This window comes from Sturnira hondurensis, unplaced genomic scaffold (genome assembly GCF_014824575.4).
Source record: "Sturnira hondurensis isolate 20B ecotype Veracruz unplaced genomic scaffold, ASM1482457v3 Scaffold0018337, whole genome shotgun sequence".
Taxonomy (NCBI): domain Eukaryota; kingdom Metazoa; phylum Chordata; class Mammalia; order Chiroptera; family Phyllostomidae; genus Sturnira; species Sturnira hondurensis.
In genome coordinates, this window is record NW_028090968.1 from 1720654 (window position 1) to 1747840 (window position 27187).

The 27187-nt window shown below is 47.7% G+C and overlaps 1 protein-coding gene across 2 annotated transcripts in view; it reads right to left on the minus strand.

Moving 5' to 3' along the window:
* SNX29 (sorting nexin 29) overlaps window positions 1–27187 on the minus strand; it is a 560470-nt gene that overhangs the window by 456403 nt on the left and 76880 nt on the right. For both annotated transcript variants that reach the window (XM_037068993.1, XM_037068994.1), the window contains 4 exons: window positions 24039–24408; window positions 15393–15511; window positions 8346–8421; window positions 6650–6732 (listed from right to left, as the gene is read on the minus strand). In XM_037068993.1, coding sequence (XP_036924888.1) covers window positions 6650–6732; window positions 8346–8421; window positions 15393–15511; window positions 24039–24408 — 648 coding nt within the window. The remainder of the gene's footprint in view (window positions 1–6649; window positions 6733–8345; window positions 8422–15392; window positions 15512–24038; window positions 24409–27187) is intronic.

A 27187-nucleotide genomic window follows, 5' to 3' on the forward strand; every position in this document is an offset into this window, starting at 1 on the left:
CCAAAAGACTCCTTGCTCCAGGCCGGGGTCAGCCTCCCTCACAACAACACTTCACTTGTCTCTTGCCCCCAAGCCCCACTGGCATCCTTTTGGACCCCAGACTGGGACCCACAGTACTTTTTAATCCAAAACTCTGTTAAAACATTGTTGCCACAGATTAAGTTTAAAAGAATGCCAATAGTTAAACGGAACTGGGAAATGGAAAATTAAATTTTATCCATCATAAAATTTGTTTTTTAGAGTAAGTCAGTATGAACAGCAAGTGGTGACAAGAGAAAGAGCTATTATTCGGACATGGTTTCTGTGGGATAAGTAGAGGCAGTCTGGCTTCCTCACCCAGGTGTCTGGGTAGCTGAGGGAAGCAGTGTTCCCATAGCCTCAGAGGGGCCTGATAACCAGTGTTCTCACAGCCTTGAGACTGGGTCCGATAAATGTTCCCATCACATGAAGAGGGCTCGAATGCGCAGAATTATGTGATGTAATTTTCTGGCTTGAAGCCAGCTGTGTCTGCCTCGAGAATGCGCCAGGCAGTAGGGCTCTCTGCTGGGTGCCACGCTGGGGACCAAGGGCCGTGCCATGTGCCACACAGGGACTTGCAGATGGACACGCAACTTGCAGCGAGCGTGCCTCACCACCCGTGGGTAAAGGCATGTCAAGCATCCCCACAGCTCCATGTATTTTCTTCCATCTCCCCAAATCTACAGTGGACCTGCCAGGCCTTGACAGGCTGTTTCAGAAGGATTACAATGTGTTTTTAAAGCCACTTAGAGGCTAACAAAATGGATTTCTTATATCTAATTCCACTTCAAAAGTATACGACTTTCTTTGGCTTTGACATTAGGTAAACTTCTTTTCTATTTACCCAATAAAATTAAGATATTTTGGTCTCATAAATGAGACAAAGATTTTTGAGATAAAACAGAAAGAAAGAAAAAGTTAAAAGGATTTGAATAATTTTAATCACCATTTACTGTTTTATGTAGATATAAAATGATGGCCTAAGGTAAAATTCTCCAAACCATCTATAATGACAAGCACATCAAGATTTACAAACATTATGCATTCTAAGGAGGGGAAAGGTGGTGATGGGGAAAAGAAAATACTAGGGCGAGTTCCTGGACCATCTACCAGGTGGCAAGGTAATCTGGGACAGCTTGGTTGCCACCTGGGGCATTTCTGCGGTTAGTGGAAGGGGGTGAGTTGGAAGGTGAAGTGGCAACTTGCAGAGGGTGGTGGGCATGGATATGAAGTCCAGGTGCAGTGCTCCCTGCCTCCCGCACCCTCGGTGTGCTCAGGCTGCTGTGACAAAACACTACAGCCCGGTGGCTCATGAACAACAGAGATGCACTGCTCACAGTTCTGAAGACTGAAGTCCAAGATCAGGGTGCCAGTGTGGTCAGGTGAGGGATCTCTTCCGGGTCACAGACTTCTCACTGTGAGCCCTTCCACATGGTGAAAAGGGCAAAGGAGATCTCTGAGGCCACTTTTACAGGGGCACTGGTCTTATTCATAAGAGCTTCACCTTCATGACCTAATCACAACTCGAAGGCCCACCTCTTAATTCTATTTCATTGGGTATTCCAAAATGTGAATTTTGGGAAGGGACACAAACATTCAGACTATAGCACTCAGGGCAAAAATTATCCCTGAAAATAAACAAGTTTGATATTTTCATCCTAAAAACCTAGTATCCTCACTCAGGAGACTTCCTTCATTTAAAGAAAAATAAAACAGTAACAGAGCTTTCAGAAGTGCAGAGCTCTCAGACCGGATACCCCCCCTCCATGGTGCACAGCTGCACGCCTGGCTGGGTGACGGCTAAGCGTGTCCCCCTGAGCAATCTAGAAGGTTTTGGAGTCAGAAAACCTGGGTTCCTCACATACCTCACCACTCAATCTACCTAGGAACACACCTGGCACACAGTAGGTGCTCAATAATTATTAGCCTAATGATAATATCCTAGCAGTGAGGTCTTAGATAAGTAACTTAACCTCATTAAGCCTCTGTTTCCTTATGCAAAAAGAATAATGTTATCTGCACCTCAAAGGTTGCTGGGGTTAATAAGAAAATGTAAATGTAAACACTTAGGCACAACCTTTGGCACGCATAAACTCTGCCAAGACATATCATCACTTCACTAGGCTTTTGCACAATGTTACTGTTAGCCCGTCCTCTCCCTTCTCCCCAGGCCATGCAGCCCCCGTGAGCAGAAGCAAAGAGCAGCCATCCCAGTCCCTCCCCGCCCATTCTCACGCCCCTCCAAATCAGGCACGCCCCTCCAAATCAGGCACGCCCAGAACCAAAGGCCCCAACGTAGAGGATGTAAACCAACAATCCACACCAGGGAAACAGATGTCCAAGGAGAGCAAGGACAGAAGCCGTCCCTGAAGCAATGCAGTCACACAGCCACAAAGAGCCATTTTCCAGTTTTCAAAGTTGCAAAAATGCACTACAGTGTTGGCACCTAACGCTGTGCAGTGTGGCAAGACCGGCAGCTGTCACACTGCTGGCCACGCGCTGACTCGGAACACAAAATGGCTGATCCAAAGCCCGTAACGCCGGCCCGCCCTCTGGTCCACTGGCCCCAAACCAGGAACTTTCCCCAAAGAAACAAAGAGGCAGAAAACAATAATGGGCAATATTCTCAAAATGCACTTACTACAAGCCCAGAGCTTCTCATTCTTTCTTTACAATGAATAAACTCACTGCAAAAAAATAAAGAAAACCTGTGACCCTCCCCCAAAAAATACCCCAAAAAATAATCTAGCAAATTGTAATAAATCGAGTGGCAGGATATTATGCAGTCATCCAACAGGATGACCAGGAGATGAAGAACAAAAGGACGACGATGAAATAATGTTACAAAAGCAGAACACAAATAAACACATTGGTAACAGCTACTATGTATTAACTCTTAGCTCTAATCCAAATACTTTTCTAAGAACATCACAGTTAATCTTCACAATGACCACCCGAGATGGGTATGCATCCCAGCTTCTGTTTAGACCAGGAAACCAGGCACTGAGAGGTTTAGGCCACCCAGCTGGAACGCAGGCCCGGCCAGGCGGCCTGGTCCCAGAGTGTGCCCTCCTGGCTCCGAGAGCACAGTCCCTCAAGTACCCGGCAAGCCGCCAGTCAGGCCAGGTGCAGCTCTACCACCCACAAGCCAGAGCTGCGGAAGTGGAAAGTGCCTCTGAGGCAGGATTACAGGTGTTTTGGTGTGCTCCAACTGTCTTTGCTGCTTCAGGAGATAATTAAGTTTTCATAATGGCTTCCTTGCTTTCTGAAGTACCAGCGGGCCTTGTGGGAAGAGACCACTCATGCGGGTCAGTCACATAGCCTTCTCCTGGGTGCTGAACGACGATGAAGACACATGTCCTGGAAGCCCAGAACAAAACCCTTCACCATCCCAGGGCGAAGGCTGCTTGGCAGAGGACTTGTCAGCTACCCCGAGCACCGAGGACTGAGCACACCCGCCCCAGCTGCAGGACAGTGCCCAGGCGGCCCCTGCACAGATGAGTAAATGAGGCAGGGAAGCCACGTGGCGGGACGTGAGAGAAACGTTTGCTGCTTTGGGTAGCGTAGAGTTGGGGTTCCCTTGCCAGGCTCTTCGGCATCTGTGAGAGTGGACCTTCTCTGGAATGGAGCCCTGCGTGTCACGTGCTGGGACGTAATTCTCCATCCGTATTTGGGTCGCTCTTGGACCCGGCTCCTGGGACTCCCTGTGTTATGGCTCAATCATATCCCTCCCAAATTCATATGTTGAAGGTCATTAAGGTTAAATGAGGTCATAGGGTAGGGCCCTAACCCACAGGATTTATGAGAGGAAGAGACACCAGGGATGCGTGTGCACAGAGGAAAGGCCAGGGAAAGGGTTCTCACCAGACACCAACCCTGCCAGCACCTTGCTCTTGGAGTTCCAGTCCCCAGAACTATGAGAAATAAATTTCTGTTGTTTAAGCCTCCTCATCTGTGGTGCTTTATTATGGAAGCCCAAGCAAACTAACACACCCTACTCAGCCAGAGAGACACAGGAGGCAGGGGCAGGAAGGGAGCACGCACGTCAAAACGCCCCTCCACTCCAAGCTCCTAAGAACCCTGATCCCTCATCCAGAACACACACAGGAGGGACAATGCTATCCCGTTTTGGATCCCTGAAATGTGCAGTCCCCGCAGAAAGCAAAGCCCCCCACATGTACAAAATCATATCTGCAAACCATATTATACAAAATATCGAGTGTCAAAATATGGACACGGTGACATATGTCCTCAGAGATTTGATTGTAAACCCCAGATATGTCTCTACTTGCCAAAGATACGAAATAAAATGGGATTTACATTTTTAGAAAACTGTTTGAGTAAAAATAAGAAAACCCGTTTACATCCCTGCCATCAGCACAACTCAAGTGTGTTCAGAGCAGCCTCCTTAGTGAGAACACACAAGCAGGGCCGGCCACTTGCTCAAAACAGAAAAGGGCAGAGGAAGACCCACAGGCGGTGATCTCTATAAACCCCAGAGAGCAGCTGGCAAAGCAAACCACTCACCTGAGAGGGCGGGACCTCAGCCCAGGGAGCAGGAAACCCACTGGGCACCCCGCTGGGGTGCATGAAGATGCCTGGACCCTACAAATATGCTTAGACCGAGAGGCCCACAGAGCCTGGTATTCATGTCCCCAGTCTCAGGGTCACTGTCCTTTACAAAACAAATGGAAATAAGGCAAAAACCAGTGTTCTTTAGAGTGGATGCACCTAGAGACAGAGTCAAGTCTCATCCCTCCACATAAAGAGAGGGTGCCCTAGGCACTGGAGAGACAAGGCATTACATGACCGTGATCAGGGAAGACAGCTCCTCTTCCCCTCTCTGATCCTTCTCATTGCTTCAGAAAAGCTACCCGAGGTAGCATGAGGCCGGCCTCCACACCTTCCTAAAGCTTCCCGCTCACCAGCCTCTCTTCTCAACAGTGGTCTCAGTCACAACCGAGGACAAGCAACAACATCGAGGCCGCTTTGTAACACTGTGTCCTTTTTCATTGTCCTTCTTTCTATAGTTACCCACTACTTAAATCAACTCACTGTGGCTCTCCAGTCACAGCAATCACATAAACTCTCCTTGTTAAATAAAGACTTCCAAGTTTTTTTAAGCATGTGTTCAAAAAAATTACTGGATAAGGATAAGTTAAATAGTACCATGGGTAGAAAAAAAAAGCAACTGAAATTCGAAGACCAGCAACCTCAGTGTCCTCCTGGCCTGGGTGCCCCACCCTGGGTGGGTGACCCAAAAACATCTGCCCGGCTCAACTCCAGGCGGAGGAGCAGCCTGGAAAATGGCATGCTTCCACCGGACAAAGGGAGGCAGGCCGTTCCCACCACACCAGCCTCTCAGTCCCTACTCATTTCCTCCGTCGCCCTTCAGTCAGAGAGCACTGGTTTCCTCCCAGACACCACTCTTCCTTCCTTAACACTGGAAACTCTAATTTGGGAGTTGGGCACAGTGCCTCCAGGGCCACGGGATGGCTGTGTGGTGGCCATCCAGCTGGGACACGGCGTGCACCTTCTAGGAAGGGTCCCCACAGCTGGGAGGGAGGGTGTCGCCTTTTTCGTACCATGGATGGCTCTGCAGTCTACTGAAGCACACGGGTCTCATCTCAGGAAAAATGTTTCAAATAAAATACACAAAATAACACACAAGATTACAAAGCAAGCTGATTATATTGCAATGGAAATTATCAAAATGTAAAAAACAAAACTGGTATAATAATATATAGGACTCTTTATTATCACATTTAAAAACTACCAATTTTCAAGCAGAAATGACTTTCTGAGATTTTATTCATGTCACAGTTGTTGCAGGTGCCCGTGATTTCTTTCAGTGACACAGTCAGCCATCTTCTAACCATTTTCTATGGTTTACTCTCCTTTCGTAATTAAGAAGATGCTAAATTTCAATCAGCGGCTACAACTTTCTTCCCTGTGTACGTCCAGACCCTCGAATCCTGCCTGGGGGAGTGGAGGATGTCCCCCCTCGCCCCACTTCTGTCCGGCTACCTGGGGTGAGAACAGCCATTTGGGCTCTACAGCAAGACAGGACCCCGGACTCCGACGACCAGGAGCCGCACCCCGGCCCAGCCAGCCCTCCTCTGGACGGATATCTCTATCTCGCTAAGACACAGCTGGCTCATTCTTTACCATATAAAGCCACTCGAACCTAACCTTAATTCTATTTCTCTAATAGTATTTCTGGGTGATGAGGTTAGAAACGGTTTGAACCTGATAACTAGCAACTTCCATTCATCTTTGAGAGGAACACACATATAAAAATGATTTTCCTCCAGAGCTACAAAGGACACCCAACTAAAACAGTTCCTCTGTAGCTGAAAGCCTTCTAGGAGGCCAACCCCAAAACCATGAACAACGAAGATGTCACTCTAACTCAGTGTTGCTCAACTCCGGAAGCGTGTGCACACCGTGACAGTGTGCACAAGCCCAAGCATCACGTGTAAATCACGGGTCACACTCCAAGTCCAAGACCGGGGATACACACATTTTGCAAAGTCCACAGTCAGGTCGGAGCGAGCACTAAGGCACTGCCACGATGACGTGCGCACCCAGGAGTCATCCTTGTTTTGGAGGCAACTCAGAAAGTACTTACTAATCGTCATCGACTCTGGCGCCGAGGCAGAAGGTAACAGGCTGCTCAGAGGACTTCCTTGGCCTGGGGAACTGGCTTCCACACTGAGAAAAGGCAGGCAGAAGAAGTTATACTCAGCCACTTAAAATGCACAACCCACCATTCAAAACCTAACTGGTGCTAAGTTTATTCAGGTATGTCTTGTAGAAGGCACAGAAGGCAGCCCTTTGAAAGCCTCATTATTTGCACTTCCTATTGACAAATTTACCTGCTCACTAAAATTTACTTGTAATCCCCAAATTAATATCCCCAGTGCTTCCACGCTCACCCAGATGTGCATGCTCCCAGTGACACCAGCGAAGTGAGCTCGGCCTTCTTTAACGATCATACTGCAAATGTGTCCTTTGGACGGGTTGTTTAGTGCCCCATTTTTCATATTTCTTGGCGATTTTGCTATTTAAAGTGCTAAAGCCCGGTGCTAGAGTGCTGTCTGGTACTCCCAAGCACAAAAAGGCTGGGATATCCATTGTGGGGAAAATACATGTTAGGTAAACTTTTGTTTAAGCATGCGTTACACTGCTGTTGGTCATGAGTTCAGTGTCAATAAATCAACAACATATGTCAAATGAGCTGTCATAAACAAGGTTATGTATTGACGAACTGACAAAAATGTTGCAACCAGAGGCTCGCAGGCGCCTAGCCCTGCACTTCCCCCTGGAGCAGTGGTTCACTCTCAGAGCAGTTTGTAGAACGCTGCGACCACAAATAATGAGAACTGACAGCGTATCTACAAAAGAATTTACAACATAGAAAAATGACACATCTTCCACAAAAACAGCAGGGTCGGAGCCTGGTTAACACACACGCACACCTGCTACTAGGCAAAATGGGGCCAAAATATCAACCATGATACGGAGTTGGGAGTTATAAGTGATTTTTTTTCATTCAATGCTGCATTTTTCATTTTTTCTAAGATAAACAGGGAAAAGGAGTCAGAGTCCTGGATGGGTCTGGGGGCACTGATCCTCCCTGACATCACCCTAATTGGTACGAGCCCCCAGCTGACATCCTCAGAGAGCAGAGCCCCTCCACAGGGGCGAGACCGCAGCTCCATGCCTGGCGCAAACAAGAGCGGCTCCTGGCCTGGAGCTCGGGGTGCGAGTGCAGACGTGACACCTCTCTGAAATGCCAGAGTAAACCGCATAGAGAGAGGAGAAAACACAGCAACAGCAGCAAGGACCATACGTAAGAGAGACTTCGCATTGCCACCGAACAGCCAATGACTTTGGGCAACTCAACAATCTCCAAGATGCTTTAATTTAAACAGGGAAAGCCTGCGTGGTGCTTACCACTATATGCCAGACTAGGAACTTCATAAGTATATGATATTTAAGCAGCTTAAATACTATATAATATTAATTACTCAATATCATCCTCAAATATTAAAATTGGCAGTGACACAGGAGGCACCCATATATGTCTCCGAAAGTATGCAAAGTAAAGGTGGTATGCAAATGAATTTTAACAAATCCTGTTTCTTACAGTCTCTCATGCTCTGTGACCCTTGACAACCTCACACTCTGTGATGTCAAGACTAAACCTGGGCACAAATGAGGCCTTGCCCTTCGATCCTAACAGGTGCCCTCCTATCTTTAAAAAAGAATAAAATGCTGAATATAACTCAGTCCCAAAGGCAACCTGGTTTCTGAGTACTGACCTGTACCGAGTCCCAGGGTCTGGGAGCACTGGGTCCTCAGGGCCTGTCCCGTTCTCCAGGCTTCCGAGGGGGGCCTCTGTGAACAGAGAGAAAGTCAGGCTTCTGCTTTCATTTCATTTTCTCCACGAGACAAGGATACAATGCAGACATTGGCTCATCTGCTAAACCAGTTGACTTAGAAATTCTTTCCTCATCAGTAACTGGATTTTTATCTGTCACCAGTTTCATTTTTTGGCCATAATCTCAGATTTTCATCAGTCACTGATAAAAGGTCCTAACTTTTTTTACTTAGCCACCTGGAATTACCCATGAAGTCCACAATCACAGCCAACTTCAGAATCAGAAAAATCAGCTGTTAAACAGCTCCTGCCTGTAGTGGCTCAAGATGGACACGAGAGGGCAGCACAGACTAATCACTGATTGTGTCTGCTCAGGTCAAAACAAAGTGACTGCCTATTTCTAAAAGGCCACTTGCCTGCATTCAGTGCCACGTGGGAAAGGCATCTGGAAGAAGTGAGGCCACAGATAGTCTCCAGGAACAGTAGGTAAGGGGCACTAAAGATTTTCATAAATGTACTTAGCTGCTATTCAAGTCTCTTTCCAGGAAAAGGTACAAATCTTATTACATCCCATAGGCTAGATGGTGACATTAAAGTCAGTTTCACTCAGGTTTGCTCACAACGTTTGGGGAAACTTCTGGCATGTCGATGCCCACCACAGCTCCAGGCCCGGATGGGAACAGGGGACAGAAATGGAAGGGAACGCACCCGGTTTCCCCGAGCCATCCATCACGGCCTCCTCTGTGTCATCCCTTCTGTATACACTAGTTCCGTCCTGCTCAGGACTGCCCAGCTCTTCAGGGGCTGAACTAAGAGAACTCTACAGGAAAATGGTTTTTCACCTTTCCCTTCATCCCACTGTCACCCTCAAGCTATTCCACTTGCTCCTACCTCTTTCAGGAAGTCTGAAGAGGACAGAGAGTGTGTCTGCTTGGCCACCTCCCCTTCCTTGCTCCCTGGTGTTATGGCTTATTTAGGAATGAGGGCTCTGTCTGGGTTCAAGCCCTGCTCCCAACCTTAACTCAGCAAGTCACTTACACTCTCTGTGCCTGGGTTTCTTCATCTGTGAAATGGGGTGACACCCCTGCCTACCACAGAACATTTAAGCAATGCCTACCACATAATAAAATCGCGACATGTGTAGAACTCAGTGGGAATACTCAATGAGCGAGTGTGAGCATCAGTGCATTCTGTGACGGCAGGCTGTCATCTTCCCAGTCAACTGAACTGCACTCAAAGGACCCCAAGGAACGCTTCCCTGAGCCCCCCTCCCACCTTCCTGTGGCCCACAACAAGGTCCAACAAGCACTCGTCCTTGGAGCACTTTCACAGGCATCATAACAATGATCTTCGGTCCTCCTCCCCCACCATCTTTTCCTCTGATTCCTAAGCAAAGGTGTCCCTGAAACACAGCTTTGTGGCCTCTGTCCCCCTGGTCAATCCAGCAAGGCGTTCGTTGCAGACTCTGCCTCTGTGAAGATGACAACCCTCAAGCCCTCACCCCTGGCTAGGAGCTGAGCCTTGAGTCCTAGTCCCATGTTTCTAAATGCCCGCCAGAACTCTCTACTGGGATGTCCCTACAGGGCCTACCAACTGACCGTGACCTTCAAACCACACCTCTTCTGTCACCACTTCCCACTGGGCTGTAACCTCTGAAACAGTGGCACTAGCCACCCCTCCTACCGCAGGGTCCCATCGCAGCGCTGCATGTGCCCAGGCCCTGCAGTCCCACCTCATTAGCCCCACTCCTCGCCAACAAGCCGTTCTCACCCTAGTTCAAAGCTCGATGCCTCCTAGGGCAGGGATGTCGAACTCATTTCACCGGGGGCCACATCAGCCTTGTGGTTGCCTTCAAAGGGCCAAATGTAATGTTAGGCCTGAATAAATGTAACTACTCCTTAACTAGGTGCAAGGAGCTCTACATTCAGACTTTTGAAGGCAACCATGAAGCTGATGTGGCCCCTGGTGAAAATGAGTCTGACATCCCTGTCCTAGGGGGTCTCCTGCAGCAGGCCACTCAGGTCTGCCTCACCCTCTCTAATCCGACTCAGCTTTCGGACTACGCTCCACGAAGCAAAGATGAGAGGACTCCAACATACACGGGGAATCCTCCAGCTGGGGTAATGGCCAACGTCACCCACCAGCGCCCCAGACACAACACTGGCTTGATCCCAGCGGATTTCCCTTCATAACACACAACCACGACCGGCTGCACATGGGCCTGGGGCACTGGAGCCCCAGAGCGCTCAGAGACCCAGGCCGTCTCGCTCATCCTCAAGGTCCCTTCTCACGCCGGGACTACAACTACCTTAACTTTATAAATGAGGAACCAGACCTCAAGGACTTGAGTTACTTGTCCAGTTTCACACAGCTGAAGTATGAGGATTTGAATGTCTGCCCAGTGGCAGAGCTGGGTCTCGCCCACTTTAGTCTCTCTCATTCGGCTGGTCTGAAACACCTGCTTTTCCTTCTACAGGTCCCTGGGAATCCTGTGCCGCTCCTTTGTCCACACTGTATCCCTAACCAGACATCATTTTCCAGCTGCCAGATGCCCCCTCCCCACAGCACGCCCACACCCCTCCTACTGCCTCCGCCACTCACAGCTCAGCAAAGGCTTCCTGAACCCCAGCTGTGGGCCTGGCTCTGGACAGGGTCACACTTGAATCAAGACAAACATCTTCCCTATTCTCATGGGCCTCAAAAACTAGTGGGGAGCGGGGCACAGGTATTATCAAGTGATTACCCAAATACACCATCACAAACATAATCACAAAAATAGAGAGCAATGTGGACACACCAGAGTCACAACAGCATAAAACATGAGGCCTGGCCCGCCTGGGCAGTGGGGCACAGGAGCCTGTTCCAAGGCGGCACCACGGGCCGCGACCAGAAGGACGTGTTTAGGGAGGGTAAGCAAGGCAGGAGGAGCTCGAGGACTGAAACGACACCAGGCGCGGTGCAAGGAAGTGGAAGCAGAGCAGTGTGGCTGGGACACTGAGGAAAGGGAAATGGGAGGAGATGAAGCTGCTGGAGCAAGCTGGGGCCTGGGCAGCCACAGTGAGGATTCTGGATTTTATGCCAGAATTATTTTATCCTACCTGGATTTCGGAACAGGGGAAAAAGGCAAGCTGATCTGTGTTCTATAAAAGCACTCTGGCTGCTGAAAGAAGAATGGATGGGGCCGGGGCCGGGGCCAGGAACAGAAGTGGAGAAGGCTGTCGGGAAGCCCCTCTGCTATAGCCCAGGCAGGAGATGGGCTGTTAGAACAGGGTGGTGAAAGCATTCAAGGTACACACTTCCCCCATTCATTCCTTTCTCCTTTATATCAGGTGATTCAAGTGATGTTCCCTGTCTCCATCTCGCTGCAAAACTCCAGGAGGGACTCACCTTTGGACGCCCGGAGCCTGGAACAGTGCTGATGCAGAACAGCATCACCCACTAACTGAGCAAAGAAACCCAGGAGTCCTAAGTAGCACATGACCTACGTAATGGGGGTGGAAACCACACAATACAGGCCCCATGGTCAATAGTTTCCTGACATTCCCAACAGTAAACTTAGTCCCGGGAGCAAAGCTCTCAACTCAACCATCTCAGGTCAAAACAATGCTACCACAGACCCTCCTCACCCTCAACAAGCAACTCCTGAGACCCAATGTCTGGACGAGAAGCTTAAGACCATACAACCTGATGGGACGGGCGGAGCTGAGGGCCTGAGGTTGCTAATGAACTGCACCCACCGGAAATTGCCTCTGCACTCGCTCAGCCCAGCAGTAAAAGCAGGCCCTGCAGTGAGGGCCGGGCAGCACAGGTTTCCCACGAGCAGTGAGTAGTCACAGGGGCTTTGTTCACCCCACTGGTCCTTCTCGGGTAAAAAGAACTTCGGGGTGGTCTTTCCCTTCCAGCCTCAAAGAAACACAGGTAGGTAAAGATGCTTTGCTCTGCTGAAGGTAATATACACGCCCTAGGAATGACAGCGTGTCCAATCCTCCACCTGCTTCTCAGGGACTCATGTGACCCTGGTCTGGCATCACCCTTAGCTGAGCCCCTCCCTCACCTGAGAAATTCGAAGCACAGCCCTGATACACAGAAACACCTCTTCTGACATTCAGAAGGATAAAGATTCTGTGTTCAGGGTTCCTTTCTCTGCTGCTTTCTCCCTCCCTAGACTTAGCTACCAAAACATCCACCCTTCCCCGCTGTGTCCCTCTCCCCATTTTTATTCTCCTCCCTCTCTCCCTCTCTCTCTAAACATCCCAAAGGCAGTGACAGCAGAGGCACTAACGTTTTCAACGATGATGGGCAAGTCTCCTACGGTAGGAACCTTCTGTGTGCAAAGTCACCACTGACTACACAAAATGGCCCCGGGGCCTCACTGAGAGAGAACAGGTTAACAGGCTCCACTGGGGGGTGTCAATCCAAAGGAACACTAGTCAGAAATGGAGGGAAAGAGAAGGAGTCAGATAAATTCTTGGCTGTGCCCAGTGCTGCCCAGGAGAGGGTCCCCCTAAAGGCAGGCCGGGCCTGGCACCAGCTGGGCCACGTGCCTGCCATGGAGATGGGGCGTCAGGCCAGGGGGGACTTGATGCAGCTTGGCATTCCACTCAGGTGACAGATTCCCCCAGCTCTGGTTCTAGAGTCTTCGTGCAGCCTGAGGATAATTTTTCTCCCAATGCCATGTTCTTACTGACATTCGCCCCTCAGGCGATCACAAGCTTCCAAGACTCCTGACAGCTTTGTTAATGTAGTAAAATAAAAAGGTGGCAGACTGGCTCCCACCGGCATCTCTGGCAAGGGTACAGAGGGAGGAAGACTGCTGGGTTCTGTAGGACTAAACGCCAATTTGAATGCCGAACAGCGTCCTGGAGCAGCCAGCCATCCTCCCCCAGCATCTGGCAGTTAGAGAAGCCCAGTTAAGAGGTGGAAAAGCCACCAGAAACAAAACGGACTGTCTAGTGCGGGCACCCGACATCCCAGTAATACTTCACAACCCAGCTGAAAGGTCCCTCCACTGGGGAGCAGGACCAGGTGAATGGGAACCTGGGCCATGACTTGAAAGCCACGGACAAACCCTAGAAGCTCTCCAGCGTCCTAGACTTGCACAGGATCTCCTGCTCTCTGCAAAGCCCCGCCCCCATCTCAGTCATTCTGCCCACATCTGCATTGCCACTGCATGGGTAGTAGGCAAAGCAACCCAGGACAGGCCCCTGAGTGAAAGGAGGGAACAGTGCAGCCCAGCCTGCAGACATGAGCAAGGCCTGCCGGACTGCCCACCTCTCTTGGAGATTTCCACTGAGACCCAGAGAGAAGTGCTGGGATGGAAGGTCACAGGGCTGAGCCAATGGTGTCGGCACCTCAGCCAAGTACAGGCCAAAAGGAGAGAGAGTCAACCTGACAAGGGAACACAGACAGACCAGCAGAGAGGAAACGGGGGCAGATCCCCGTACAGAAGTGTGGGGCACAGAATGAGAAAGACGGCTGGACCTTGCCAGGTGGAGGGTCCTCTCGGTTCCAGGCCCAGCTCCCAGGCCCGCGGCTGCCCACAGGATGCCCTGGCACAGCACTGCAGCAACGCCAGCAGTGAGCTGCACCCTTTTCCACAGGCACTTGGGGAATCTTCACCACAGATCTGAGAGGAAGGTGATAACAGAACGACTCCCCCTTCCTCCTAGGCTGTGGTCAAGAATGAATGAATGAGTTTATCCAGTCAGTCACCTTCCAGCAGGGGTCCCAACCTCCAGGCCACGGTACCGGTACTGGTCCAGGCCTGTTAGGAACCAAGCCACACGGCACGAGGTGAGCTTGAATGTAACGTGCTTGAGTCACCCCAAAACCATCTGTGCCCCCCACCCCCGTCCGTCCGTAGAAGAACTGTCTTCCAGGAAACTGGTCCCTGGTGCCGAAACGGGTTGTGGACCACTGCCTCACAGTCCTGGACTCGCTTCAAGGGCTTCGTAAGTGTTGGCCACATTACCACTGCCGTCCACTTTCCAGAAAAGGAGACTAGCCCAGCAGACATGAGTCACTTAGCCACGCATGTACATTAACCTCCGTGTAAACCAGGAATGTGCTGCTCAAGAGCAGTACCCTGCTCCAGTTCCCGCAACTTCCCAGAGCTGCGCCTGATCTGACCCCCAGTCTCAACAGCTGCCAGTGCCAGTCAGCGGCCCCGCCCCCTCCACTTGAGCTAGTTTGAGTGGGTCTCTATTCCTTGCACAGTGACAAGTACAACTTTCTGTCATCCAGCGCAGGTCAGCAGCTTCCTGAGCAGTTGGTGAGCCCCTGTTACAGTTTCTTAAACCTGGCCCTGGGAAGACAAGAAGGGGACTTGGCGGGTGGGGGTTGGGGGAACTGAGGCCCCGCTGCCCTGGTGGTGCTGTGGGGAAGTGGCAGGCCCCGTCAGTGTGGCACGGCACACCCGCTCTTCTGGGCGGACTGGGCTCCTGCACGTGCCCCCGCCACCACTCCCGGGCCCTGCCCCAGCTAGGGAAGGCGACAGCAAACCACACAAGTTACTCAACAAGCAGGCAACAGGTCAGAACTGCTTATTCACTCCATAGGCAGGTTTTAAGCGAGCTACTCCCTAACCCCCAAGCACTTGGCTACAGAGGGTGCCAGGGCCTTTATAGCTATGGGTTCTGTGATCTCCCTTCTCCTAAGTGGCAAAAATAGTGGTCATCACTTGTGGTCAGCCTATACACAACCAAGTTCAACAATCACTGGCAAGAAAAGAAATAGACTAGAAGGCTCCCTGGTGACGTGCCAGCTCATTCTGCCCAGCAGTCACTCAGGTGAGAGTACCTCAACATACCCAGGTCCACAAGAAAGGAAGCCAAACCCTCAGTCACTCTGAATCTCAACAACAGGCCCTCTGGCTCTGAGCCCCAGGCCTCCTGTTCCCACTCCCACTGGCAGAGGTGACCCAGACACTCCTGCAGTTCTTAGAACCAAAGCCTGTACTGGAGGAAAAGAGCAGTCAGAAAACACCTACCTGCAGGGCTGAAGGAGCCCACTCCGCTGACCGGAAAGAGCACGTCGGTGTCGCCATGCAGCACCTGCAGTGGAGCCCAGCTGTGCATCTGGGAGAGGCAGGTGTTCCCGTCCAGTGGCCTATGGTGAAAGAATACAACTGTGTGAAAGGGCAAAGGGCCCCTGAGGGCTCAGACCACCACAAGCAACCACTGGGCCTCCCACGAGCTTTCTTGGAAACTAACCAGGCCATGGAGGGGGCTGGGTATAGCAGGAGATGCAGGCAGGAGGCAGGAGATAGGGTCCAGAGCCAGACCCTTGGCGCTTGTTCTTTCAGCCACTATTTACTGAGTACCTACTATATGCCAGGCAGTGTGCAGCACATACATTTTGTGCTGGCAAAAGAGCCGGCACATGGTGTTTATCCTACACTCATAGAGCTTTTAGCCTGCTGAGGACACAGACATGAATCAAATAATCCCACTAGAAGGTATAAAATGGCAGCTCAGCTTTGTGGTTGGTCAGGAAGGTCATGGAAGGCTTCCTGGAAGAGAGTAAGTCTGGAGCAAGGGCTGAAGGAAGCACAAGAGCTACCTGAGTGAAGAGGCAGGACAAGAGAGACAGAGGGGGAAGGAACAGCATGTGCACAGTGCTGAAGGAAGAAGCATGGTGTGTTCCAGGGTCTGAAACAATGGCAGTCACATGACCTTGGGCTGGCATCACTGGGCCTGACTGGTTCTCAGACCCTCTCGGGTAAAAGGACAGAATCAGACCAGATCCTGTCTGGGTCCCTTCCAAGAAAGGAAGTCAGCTCAAATACTAACCAGGCTCACTCGATCTGTTATACGTCACTGAACCTGTATGAGCTTTGTAATTAATACCAGGCTGCCTCACTTACATTTGAGACACTCCTGGCCCACAGCAACGTTTGCCTCTGGGCAATTAGAAAACACTAATAGATACTGGGATACTACTACTATATATTTGTGTAGTAGTTTAGAGACTATAAAATCACCTTGTAACTCAGGTGTAAAGAACAAATCTGATCATAATCATACCTACTTAATAGGGGAAGGGAGGGAGGAGGAGAAGGAGAGAAAAGGGTGAGGGAAGTGTGGAGGAAAGGGAAGGAGGAAGGAGGCGGGGGGGAACTCAGAGATTCTGGGATTTGGGTCCAAAATAGTCAGCCTTGAGGACAGACCAAGGCGTGTGGGGGCTCAAGCACAGGTCCCACATCCCACTGTGTGCCTTCCCACACCTCGTGCCTACTGTCTACCATGACATGACGCAAAGAGTTTTTCTTTCTTTCTTTAGAGCAGGAATCCACCAATTTTTTTTAAACAAACAGATTGAAAACATTTTAGGCCTTGTGGCCACACTTACTTTTCTTTGGGTTTTTTGTTTGTTTTTTAACAGCCAACCATTCCTAGCTTGAGGGGGTTTGGCCCACGGGCGCAGTTGGCCGCCTCCTTTTGTCAGACACCTTCATGCAGACACTCTGCCCTCAGCCCTCCCCAGCTTTTTGTCATACAACTGGCACAGATCAAAAGTCCACAGAATTTTGCAAAATGTTTCATTTAATCCCGCAGGTAACACATACAATAGGACTCTCAGATGGCACTCTAGGGGTCAAAAGAGGAAGTCCAGTTCTTAGATGAACTTGGCTGTGCCCTAGAATCTGTACAGACGCGCTCTCACAGGGCTCCAATCCCGCAGCAGGTGACAGGGTGGTCAGGGCACCCTCAGGAGAACGCAGCCAAACCACCAGTCCTCCCTGCAACACTGCACTTGCTCCAGGGGGGTGGGATTTTCTGCTGCTTCGGAGGGGAAACCCTGCCACTTCCCAGCAACATATGCAGGGTGTGAGGCGAAGCCAGGCCCCAGCAGCTGAGGTTGGGAGGCCAAGTAAAAGTGGCCAAGAGCCACCACCTCTAAAATAAGTTACAATGAAGCGATTCCTGAGGCAGAGAGCAATTCAGAATATGGTGCCAACATTGGCTTAAAAACATAATAGCACCTGTTGCTTTTCATTAGAAAAGTGAAACACGTTTAAAAAACCATGAAAATTTAAAAAAAAAGGGGAAAAACATATACCCAAAGCCACACTACTCAAAGCACAGTTGATTTAGACACTATTTCCTTAGTGTTTTTCTTTTCTTTCTCATACATACTTTTCTTTACAAGGTCATAATGAAACTAAATGTAGAATTTTATATTTGGCTTTTCTCATTCAATACTAATTAACAAGTTCATCTTCATACTACTTGGATACTCTTAAATTTCATTTAAGAGGTTTAAGATCCTAAACATTACGATCTGAAGGTTTAGCTCTGGCTGGTGTGGCTCAGTGGATTGAGTGCCGGCCTGAGAACCAAATGGTCACCAGTTCAATTCCCAGTCAGAGCACATGCCTGGGTAGTGGACCAGGTCCCCAGTACGGGGCATGTGAGAGGCAACCACACATTGATGTTTCTCTCCCTCTCTTTCTCCCTTCCTTCCCCTCTCTCTAGAAATAAATAAATAATTTTTTTTTAAAGATGTTAAGGTTTAAACAATGGAATATTCTGTTAACTGTTCCCCTGAGTTGCATATTTAGGTCAGTTCCAATGTTTTGCTTCTCTAAGTAAGGGCTTTGGTATCTAGATGCAGCAACCTTTTTCCTGGGACTGCCCTCAGAGTAGGTCCCTGGTAGTGTAATTGCTGAATCAAGTAAGACAAGCATTCTTAAGGCTGCTGGCCTTGTGTCGGACAGTTTTCCCAGAGGGCTGTCAGCACTACCAGCTGTCTATGAGGATGCCCCTGTGCCGGGCCCTGCCACATCTTTCACCCCAGGTAATGCCCACTGTGTGCCCAGGAGACGCCAAGCCTGAGGACACCTTGAGAACAAGCGACTCCCAGGGCACTGAGCCAGGGTTCACCTTTTTTTTCCAGTTCTCACTTAAAATCCTGGCAAATATGACAGGTCTATCACGATATCTGGTTTCACTTTGCATTTGCTTAATTGCTAGTGAGGTACAACATTTTTCCATATATTTGTAATTCTTTCTGAATTACACCCCACTCCCCTACTGGCGTCATGGGACAGATATGAAATGATAGAAAAACTCCTTTCTATAATAAAGGTATTACCCTCTTTTAAAAAAGACAAAAATTAAAGCTAGCACTTGTAAATATTGTGGTAGGAGGGATGTCAGTAAGATTTTCCTCAGTCATCAAAGAAGTGGTTTAATTGCTAGCTTACAGGCAAAAAAACCCCCAACTTTTGGCCAACAGAGCATCTTACAAAGTGACCACAGCAGTGACGCTGCCAGAGGCCGCGGCGGCCCACACTGCGTGCTCCTCCTGGCCTGACCTGGCAGCTTCACAGACCTAGACACACCGTGAAACTACTCAAGTTCTGGCCCTTCCAGGCTTCTAGACCTTTCAAGTGAACATGATCTTAGAATCAAAATGAAAGTTTTACTCAAGAGGCCACTTCATCATTCCTCTGCTCTCTCCCCAAGACCTCTGCAGAATGTTCGCTCGAGACCCCCCTTTACACCAGGAGAGGCTGTCCATAGTCTTCAGGAGGCTCGGTGGCCCCCAAGGGCCAGGCCTCTGTGAAGGCCACCCTGCACTGTTCTGTGTTTCACACATCACAATGCCAGCAGCTACCTTGGCTTGCAAGGTGACCTCCCCTCCATACTCCCAGCCATGCTACCAGTCCACTAGGAAAAGAAATGACTGTGTTTGAGGCCAATAAGGACCCATGAAGTGAATCGACTTATTAGAGATGCACTCACCTACAGAGACATAGAATGCAAGTGGCATTTCCTAGAAGGCCCTGATTAAGACTAAAAGTGTGATGGTTCGTTTTAAGGGTTAACTTGGCTATGCCATAGTACCAGACATATGATCAAATGCTATTCTAGATGTCCCTGGAAAGGTATTTTTTCAGATAACATTAGCATTTAAATCAGTAGTCTTTAAGCAAAGCAGACTACCCTCCACAGTTTGGGTGGGCCTCATCCAATCAGTTAATAGAGAAAGACTGAGGTTCCGCAAAGAGGAAATTCTGCCAGCAGACAGCCTTGCCCTCGCGCTGCAATTCTTCCTCGGGTCTCGGCCTGCCAGCCCACCCTGCCGATTCCGGACCTGCCACACTTCCATGATCATGTGAGCCAATTCCTTAAAATAAATCTCTAGGTAAAGACACAGAGACACACACACTCCACTGATCCTGCTTCTCTGGAGAACCCTGACTCACACAGCCTATCACAGGGCCTGGATCCCAGGAAGAGAAACATCCGCAGCTGGTCAGTGGAACAAGCTGCAGGGAAGCGATTCTAACAAGTATCTGAGGAGGGGAAAGCCTTGTGCGTGGAAATGTTTATTTCAGAAAGCGAAAACGAAGATGCCAACAACCTAAATACTCAACGGTGGGGGAACCTTTAGCAAATCATGACACATTGATCTGACTGTAAATCAACCAATCAATGTCCAGGGTTATGGAGAAACATGGAAAATATTCAAGAGTACAGGGGTGACAAAAGTAGATTTATAGGTGTGAATATGGGAGAGTTTATTCTTGTATTTTTACTTATTAATTACTGTGTTACTTCCCATACTCACAACTATAAACCTACTTCACCCACATCTGTACAAGCTATGGAATGTAGCATAATTTAACCTTAACCCCAGCTTTGCCCAATGTTTTGACAAACCTCAACTCTCTATGAATCCTATTCTTTCATCCATCAAGTGGGGGTGATATCCACCAACCTAAGGATTAGGATAAGGTATATACCTAGCTTGTAGCATCTGGCATACCCCAGCCTATCAATAAGGTAACACTACTAAGGTAATACAGGTATCTGTGTGAATGAGGACCAGGGGAACAAAAACAGAAACAGGCATAGTCTCATGAGAAAGAAAATAAAAACTCCTATTAAAACAACAAGAAACTGAAAAGCTTAGGGCTAAGACACACTGTGCCCCTTAATCGTAAAATGGGATCTCGATATATCTATTTCACTCTCATGGGCTTGAGACAGGATAGTAAGAAGCTGGGGAAATTGTTTGGCAAGCGGAACAGGGAAACTGAGACAGCTGAACACAGTGGCCAAGGAATTTACAGCCAAGTAAAGAGGGTCACCAGGGCAGAAGGCTCCCAGGGCCTGACAGGGGGCAAAACTAGGAAAACAAGGACCTCACCTCCAGGGTAACCTTTCCTCCCTGGCCTTTCATCCCTGGAGATGACATCTAGGACCCAGTGGTTTTCAGTTCCAGTCCCAGTAAAGCAGCAAAACCAGAACCAACTGCAATAACTAAAAGCCCCCCGCCCTGTCACTGACCAGTCAGGGGAGACCAGGCCCTGAAAGGGCACACCTGGAGAAGTGATGCACATTCAGCTAAAACCCTCCCCTGAGGCACGCACCGATTCCGCCACAATGGAAAGATAACTGTGGGAAGTGAGCTCCGCATGGGAGGCCGACCCAAGGTTCAAGACCCAATTGCCAGGTTTAAGAAAGCTCAGAAAATAGACTTCCGCCAAGATGAAGGCGTAGGCAGAAACACTGTGCCTCCTCTCACAACCAAGTTTAAAGTCAACAAAGTTTCAGTAACAAAAATGCAGCCAAAATACATAAAATTGAACTATACAGAAGTCCGACAACAACTAACCATGCAACCGGACCGATAAACTAGGAGAAGAAGCGAGCAGTGAGACAGACCGCACAGGCCCCAGCAAAGGGAAGCAGCAGAGGGGACCACCATTGCTCCTCTCTGACCCCGCCCCCACATACAGTGTCACAACTCAGCGACTGAGTTGCCCCGCCCTGGTGAACACCTAGGGTTCTGCCCCTCATACATAACAGGTGCAAACAGACCAAAACATTATGGCTCAAGTAGAAGAACAGCTCAAAGCCCCGGAGCCAATAACTCTAAGTGACCAAGAAATAGCCAACCTATCCGATACATAGTTCAAAACTATGATCAGTTCAAAACGGTGATCAGGATGCTCACTGAACTGGTCGATTTTAGTCACAAATTAGAGGGACACATGAAGGCTAAACTAATTGAAATAAAGGGAAATGCACAGGAAACCAATAGTGATGGAAAGGAAACCGGGACTCAAATCAAGGGAGTGGACCAGAAGGAAGAAAAAAATGACCAAATAGAAAAACATGAAGAAACAAGAATTCAAAAAGATGAGGAGAAGCTTAGGAACTTCCAGGACATCTTTAAACATTCCAACATTCAAATTATAGGGGTACCAGAAGGAGAAGCAACAGAGCAAGTGGAAAACTTATCTGAACAAATTAATAAAGGAGAACTTCCCCAATCTGGCAAAGGCAATAGATTTCCAGGAAGTCCAGGAAGCTCAGAGAGTCCCAAAGAAGTTGGACCCAAGGAGGAACACACCAAGGCACATCATAATTACATTAGCCAAGATGAAAATGAAGGAGAGAATCCTAGAAGCAGCAAGAGATAAGGGGACAGTCACCTACAAAGGAGTTCCCATCAACCCTGGCTGGTGTGGCTCGGTGGATTGAGCGCGGGCCTGAGAACCACACAATCGCAGTTCGATTCCCAGTCAGGGCACATGCCTGGGTTGCAGGCAAGTTCCCGGAAGGGGACCCACGAAAGGCAACCATACATTGATATTTCTCTCCCTCTCTCCTTCCCTTCCCCTTTAGAGATAAATAAATAAAATACTTTTTTTAAAAAGGAGTTCCCATCAGACTGTCAGCTGATTTCTCAAAAGAGACCTTCCAGGCAAGAAGGGGCTGGAAAGAAGCATTCCAAGTCATGAAAGGCAAGGACCTACATCCAAGACTGTTTTTATCCAGCAAAGCTTTCATTTCGAATGCAAGGGCAGATAAAGTGCTTCTCAGATAAGATCAAATTCAAGGAGTTTATCATCACCAAGCTCTTATTATATGAAATGTTAAAGGAAGGGACTTAGCTAAGAAAAAGAAGATAAAAATATGAACAGTGAGAGGACAGAAAACTCACAGTTATTAACAACCACACCTAAAAAAAAGCAAACTAAGAGGACAGCTAGAGCAGGAGTGGAACCATAGAAATGGAGATCACATGGAGCGTTAGCAACAGGGGAGTGGGAGGAGAAGAAGGGGGGAGAAGGTACAGATACTAAGTAGCATATACGGTAGGTAGAAAATAGGCAGGGGGGAGGGCGAGAATAGTGGGGGAAATATAGAATCTAAAGACCTTGAGACACCTGGACATAAACTAAAGGGGGGGAATGGTGGGGGAGGGGGTATGCAGGGTGGAGGGGAATGAAGGGGAGAATTAGAACCACTGTAAAAAAAAAAGAACAACTATAATGGCATAATCAATAAAATATATTTTTTTAAAAAGAAAGAAAAAAAAGAAAGCCCAGCAAAAAAAAAAAAAACCCTCCCCTTAGACTTCCCCCAAGATTCCAGCCTATAAGAGAGAGATAAAAGCCTCAAGACGAAGAGTCCAGCCCTTCCTTTCTTACCCACCACCAACAGCCGCCCCACCACCTCCCCACTTCTTTCTTCACAGACACATGTCTCCTAAACTCTAAAGAAATAAGCAGCTGGCAGTTTGTCCTGGGCTAATCCCCTGAGCCTCTCTCCTCCCAAAGCCCCCTTTTCTCTGACTTCCCCAGGCTGAGCTAAGGCAGCCCAGCCTAGGCTCTCTTGTTGCTTTTTCTATGCTAAGCCCTTCCTTGTATCTTAAGTCCCCAGCTTTAATAAATATATCCTCATAGTAACTTGGACTCGTGTTGTGAAATCTTTCCTACATGAAGTCAATAACCCACGCACTCCAGCTGGCCCTAGGCAGACCTGCTCAGGGCCAGGCCCTGTGCAGCAACAGGCTGGTTTTGAAGTCAGCCATGATTAGGATGGTATTATGCGCTGTAACACCTAAGTGAAGAGGTGGTAACTGATTTATTTGGCATGAAGAGCAAAACCAAGCTTAGGAATTATTACAAGAGTACTGTGACAGCACAGCTGACCTGTGTTGTCTTTCTCCGTGTGCCAGCACCTGTGCGGACAGGCCCACACTTAGTATCCTATTACTTCGCGGAGGCTTGAGACTCTGAGAGGTAAAGTAACTTGTCAGACCTCATCCAGCCTAAGCCATGGGGCTAGTAAATGAGGACCCAGGTTGTCTAGATGCCAAAATTCAAGCTCTCAGCTACACTTTTTTGCTTTATGCCTTCACATGCATCAAGCCCGTTCCCCAGGCATAAACCCACAGCAACTCCACTGTTAAATTAACGCAGCAAGTGGGGGCCAATTACTGCTATTCACACCCCTGCAGACAAACACAGAAATTACCAGCCCATGACTACTTTCTGGAATAACCCTGCCTTCCTCCTGAGCTTCCTCTGCTAAGTGGCAGGTTAAAGATAGGAGGAAAATCTATAAAACAAAAATGAAACATGTATATGTAAAGCAAAAAATTTCAGGCACACATCTTGACCCTAATTTTTAACAAGTACCTTCAAATACACTCCCTTCCCCACTCAGTTCTCAGCAAGCTAATAACGCCCCTTTCTCCTAAATCAAGACCTGATAAGTGAAAGATGCCCTAAACAAATATGAAAGCCGCACCCTCATTTCACCCAATACTACAGAATGAGAAAGCAGTTAATGTACCACCCTTCGTTAAAATCTCAAGTGGAACTCACTTCTCAGGTGACTCTGAGTGGCTCATGTGCTTCCTTCCCGACACGTACACATCATCCTCGTTTTCATCCACATCTTCATCATCGATGCTTTTTACATCAAGCTTCTGGTACCCAAACTCCCCATTCAAAGACAGTGAATCAATTTTCCACGAGTTGCTGCTCTGACTTCCATTGGAATTAGGCCCAAAGGGGCTTTCAAAGGCTGACATGATATTGACGGAGGAGCGGTCAGAGTTCTCCTCCGAGCTCTCCCCAGTCCCAGGTATCTTTTTAAAACCATCACCAGCGTTATGCTCATCGTCCTCATCATCAAATGAGATAATGTTGGTCACCTTCTTTTTCTTCTTCCGTTCCTTTTTACATCTGGCATCTGACAGAAGACAAGATATGGTATAAGAAACGGTAAGCAAGATAAGGGGATGATCCAGCCATCGTGACTCTGGGTTGTGGAAAATCCTCTACTACTCTACTGACAAATGAATGGTAAGCTAAATTCAGACATTTTTTAAATCCTTGGTAAAACATCTGTTTACAGGAGACTAAGCAAAATGACCTCTACTTCTGACTTAAACAATTTTTAGATATATCTCTTCAAGCAAACAAAAGAAAAAATAAATAAATGAGAATGCATTAAAACTAAAAAGTTTTTACACAGTGAAGAAAACCATCAACAAAACAAGAAGACAACCTACCAAATGGGAGAAGATATTCACCAATGACATATCTGATGAGGGATTAATATCCAAAATATATAAGAAACTCATACAACTTAACACCAAAAACCAAATAATCAAATTAAAAACTGAACAGAGGGCCTGAATAGACATTCTCCAAAGAGGATGACAGGTGGCCAATAAACATATGAAAAGATTTTCAACATCACTAACCCTCAGGGAAATGCAAATAAGAATTACACTGAGATAACATTTCACACCTGTCAGAATGCCTGTCATCAATACAAAACAAACAAGTGTTGCTGAGGGTGTAGAGAACAGGGAGCCCCACTGTTGGTGGGGTTGGAAACTGGTGCAGCCACTGTGGAAACAGTGTGGGGTTGCCTCAAAAATTAAAAAATATAACTACCATATAACCAGCAATTCCATTTCTGAAAAAAATCCAAAATACAAATTCAAAAAGATACATGCACCCCTACATTCACTGCAACATTATTTATAATAGCCAAGATACGGAAACAACCTGAATGTCCATCAAGAAACAGAGATAAAAATTATGCAGTACATACATACAATGGAACATTCCTCAGCCGTAAAAAAAGAACAAAAACTGACCGTTTGTGACAATATGGATGGACCCAGAGGGTATTATGCCAAGTGAAATAAGTCAGACAGAGAAAGACAAATACCATATGGTTTCACTTATATGTGGAATCTAAAAAATAAAACAACAAAAAACTAACAAACAAAACATAAGCAGACTCATAGATAGAGAGCAAACTGTCAGTTGTCAGAAAGGAGAAAGGTGAGAGGATGGTTGAAAATAGTGAAAGAGATTAAGAAGTACAAACTGCCAGTTATAAAAATAGTTGTGGGGATGTAAAGTACAGCAGAGGGAATATAGTCAATAGCATTGTAATAACTGTGTATGGAGCCAGATGGGTACCAGACTTACTGGGGGTGATCACTTCATAAGGTATGTAAATGTCTAACCTATGTGTATACCTGAAATTAATATAATATTGTACGTCAACTGTAATTGAAAAATAAATTTAAAAAATATACCACAGATCAAGCACTTTGATTCAAAGCACTTTGAATATCCTTCCAAGCACTTTGATTCAAAGAATGTTATCATTAATAAAATGATTCTTTGTTTCACTTGGAAAAATACTCTCATTGCTGGCAGATGAAACCAAGAAAACTTGTTTGGGGTTGCAGGGGTCAATTGTTTGGGGTCAATTGTTTGAGGACCACAAATTCCTCCCATCTCTGCATAAGCCCCTTTGCAATGGGACTTTACCCTGCCTTCAAGGGAAGTATCTATTTCTCCACCCTCTTGAATCTGGGCTGGCTTAATGTTCTGCCTTTACCAATGGAATGTAACAGAAATAACAGTGCATGAGTTCTAGAGTTTAGGCATCAAGAGGTCCTCCAGCCTCTTGAAATCTTGCCCTAAAAGTACCATGGCAGAAAACTGATTTAACTTATTGGAGGATGAGAGGCCATGTGTAGAAAACCTGAGATGCCCCAGCCAACAGTCAGTACCAATTCCAGACACACAAGTGGGGCCATCTTGGATCTTCCAGCTCAGCCACCAGCTCAATGCAGCCCCATGAGTGAGCCCAGGTAACACCAGCAGAATAACCATCTGCCAAGCCACAGAATCATAAAAAAAACTAAATAAATCATGGCTGTTTTAGGTCACTACATTTTTGTAACATTTTTGTTACACAGCAAAGTCAAACGGAAATAGAAGTTAAGACTGTCTTGGGATGAGTACTTAGACAAGCCAGTTTGTTCACCCATCTTAATCATCAAACTTGGGTGTAAGACACTTTGAATTGATTCCCAAACTCCATTTCATCTAAAGCAAGGTATGACGTGCTTTACTAGTGTACTACAACCTTGAAACGATTTCAAAAGCAGGGTCCCCAAGATGAATGGAAAGACTACTGCTTTGGGTAAACAAATTCCGTTGCCTCTACTACAAAGCCCTCAACAGTCCTTTTTCCCTATTATTCACATGGGGTCTCAGCTGGGTCCCCAGCTGAGAAGGAGAAGGAGAGGGCACCAGAGAAAGCCAGTGCATACCGAAGACACCATGAGACTCTGAGCTTTCACCATCGTGACTAATCCCCAAAGAGATGACCGAGATTACTGCCTTGTTTAAGGGCTTTAAGAACACTAAGTATTAAACCAAAAATTTCCAATTTTGCTGTAGCAACATCCTGTATGTCCAGAAAGCCCGAGAAATGTTCTAAGTGCATCACAAAATTAATCTTAATTAATTAATTAATCCCTTGTCCTGGCCTCCACTTGAATGTCTTCCCCCACCAAAAAAGGCAAGCCCAATAATACAGACTTTCCACAACATCCTATGCTTGCTTTCTATACCAATTATCAGAAGGATAATTAACTGTTTGTATAATCTGTCATTAAATGTCTACCCTCACCCATCCCAAAGAAGACTGG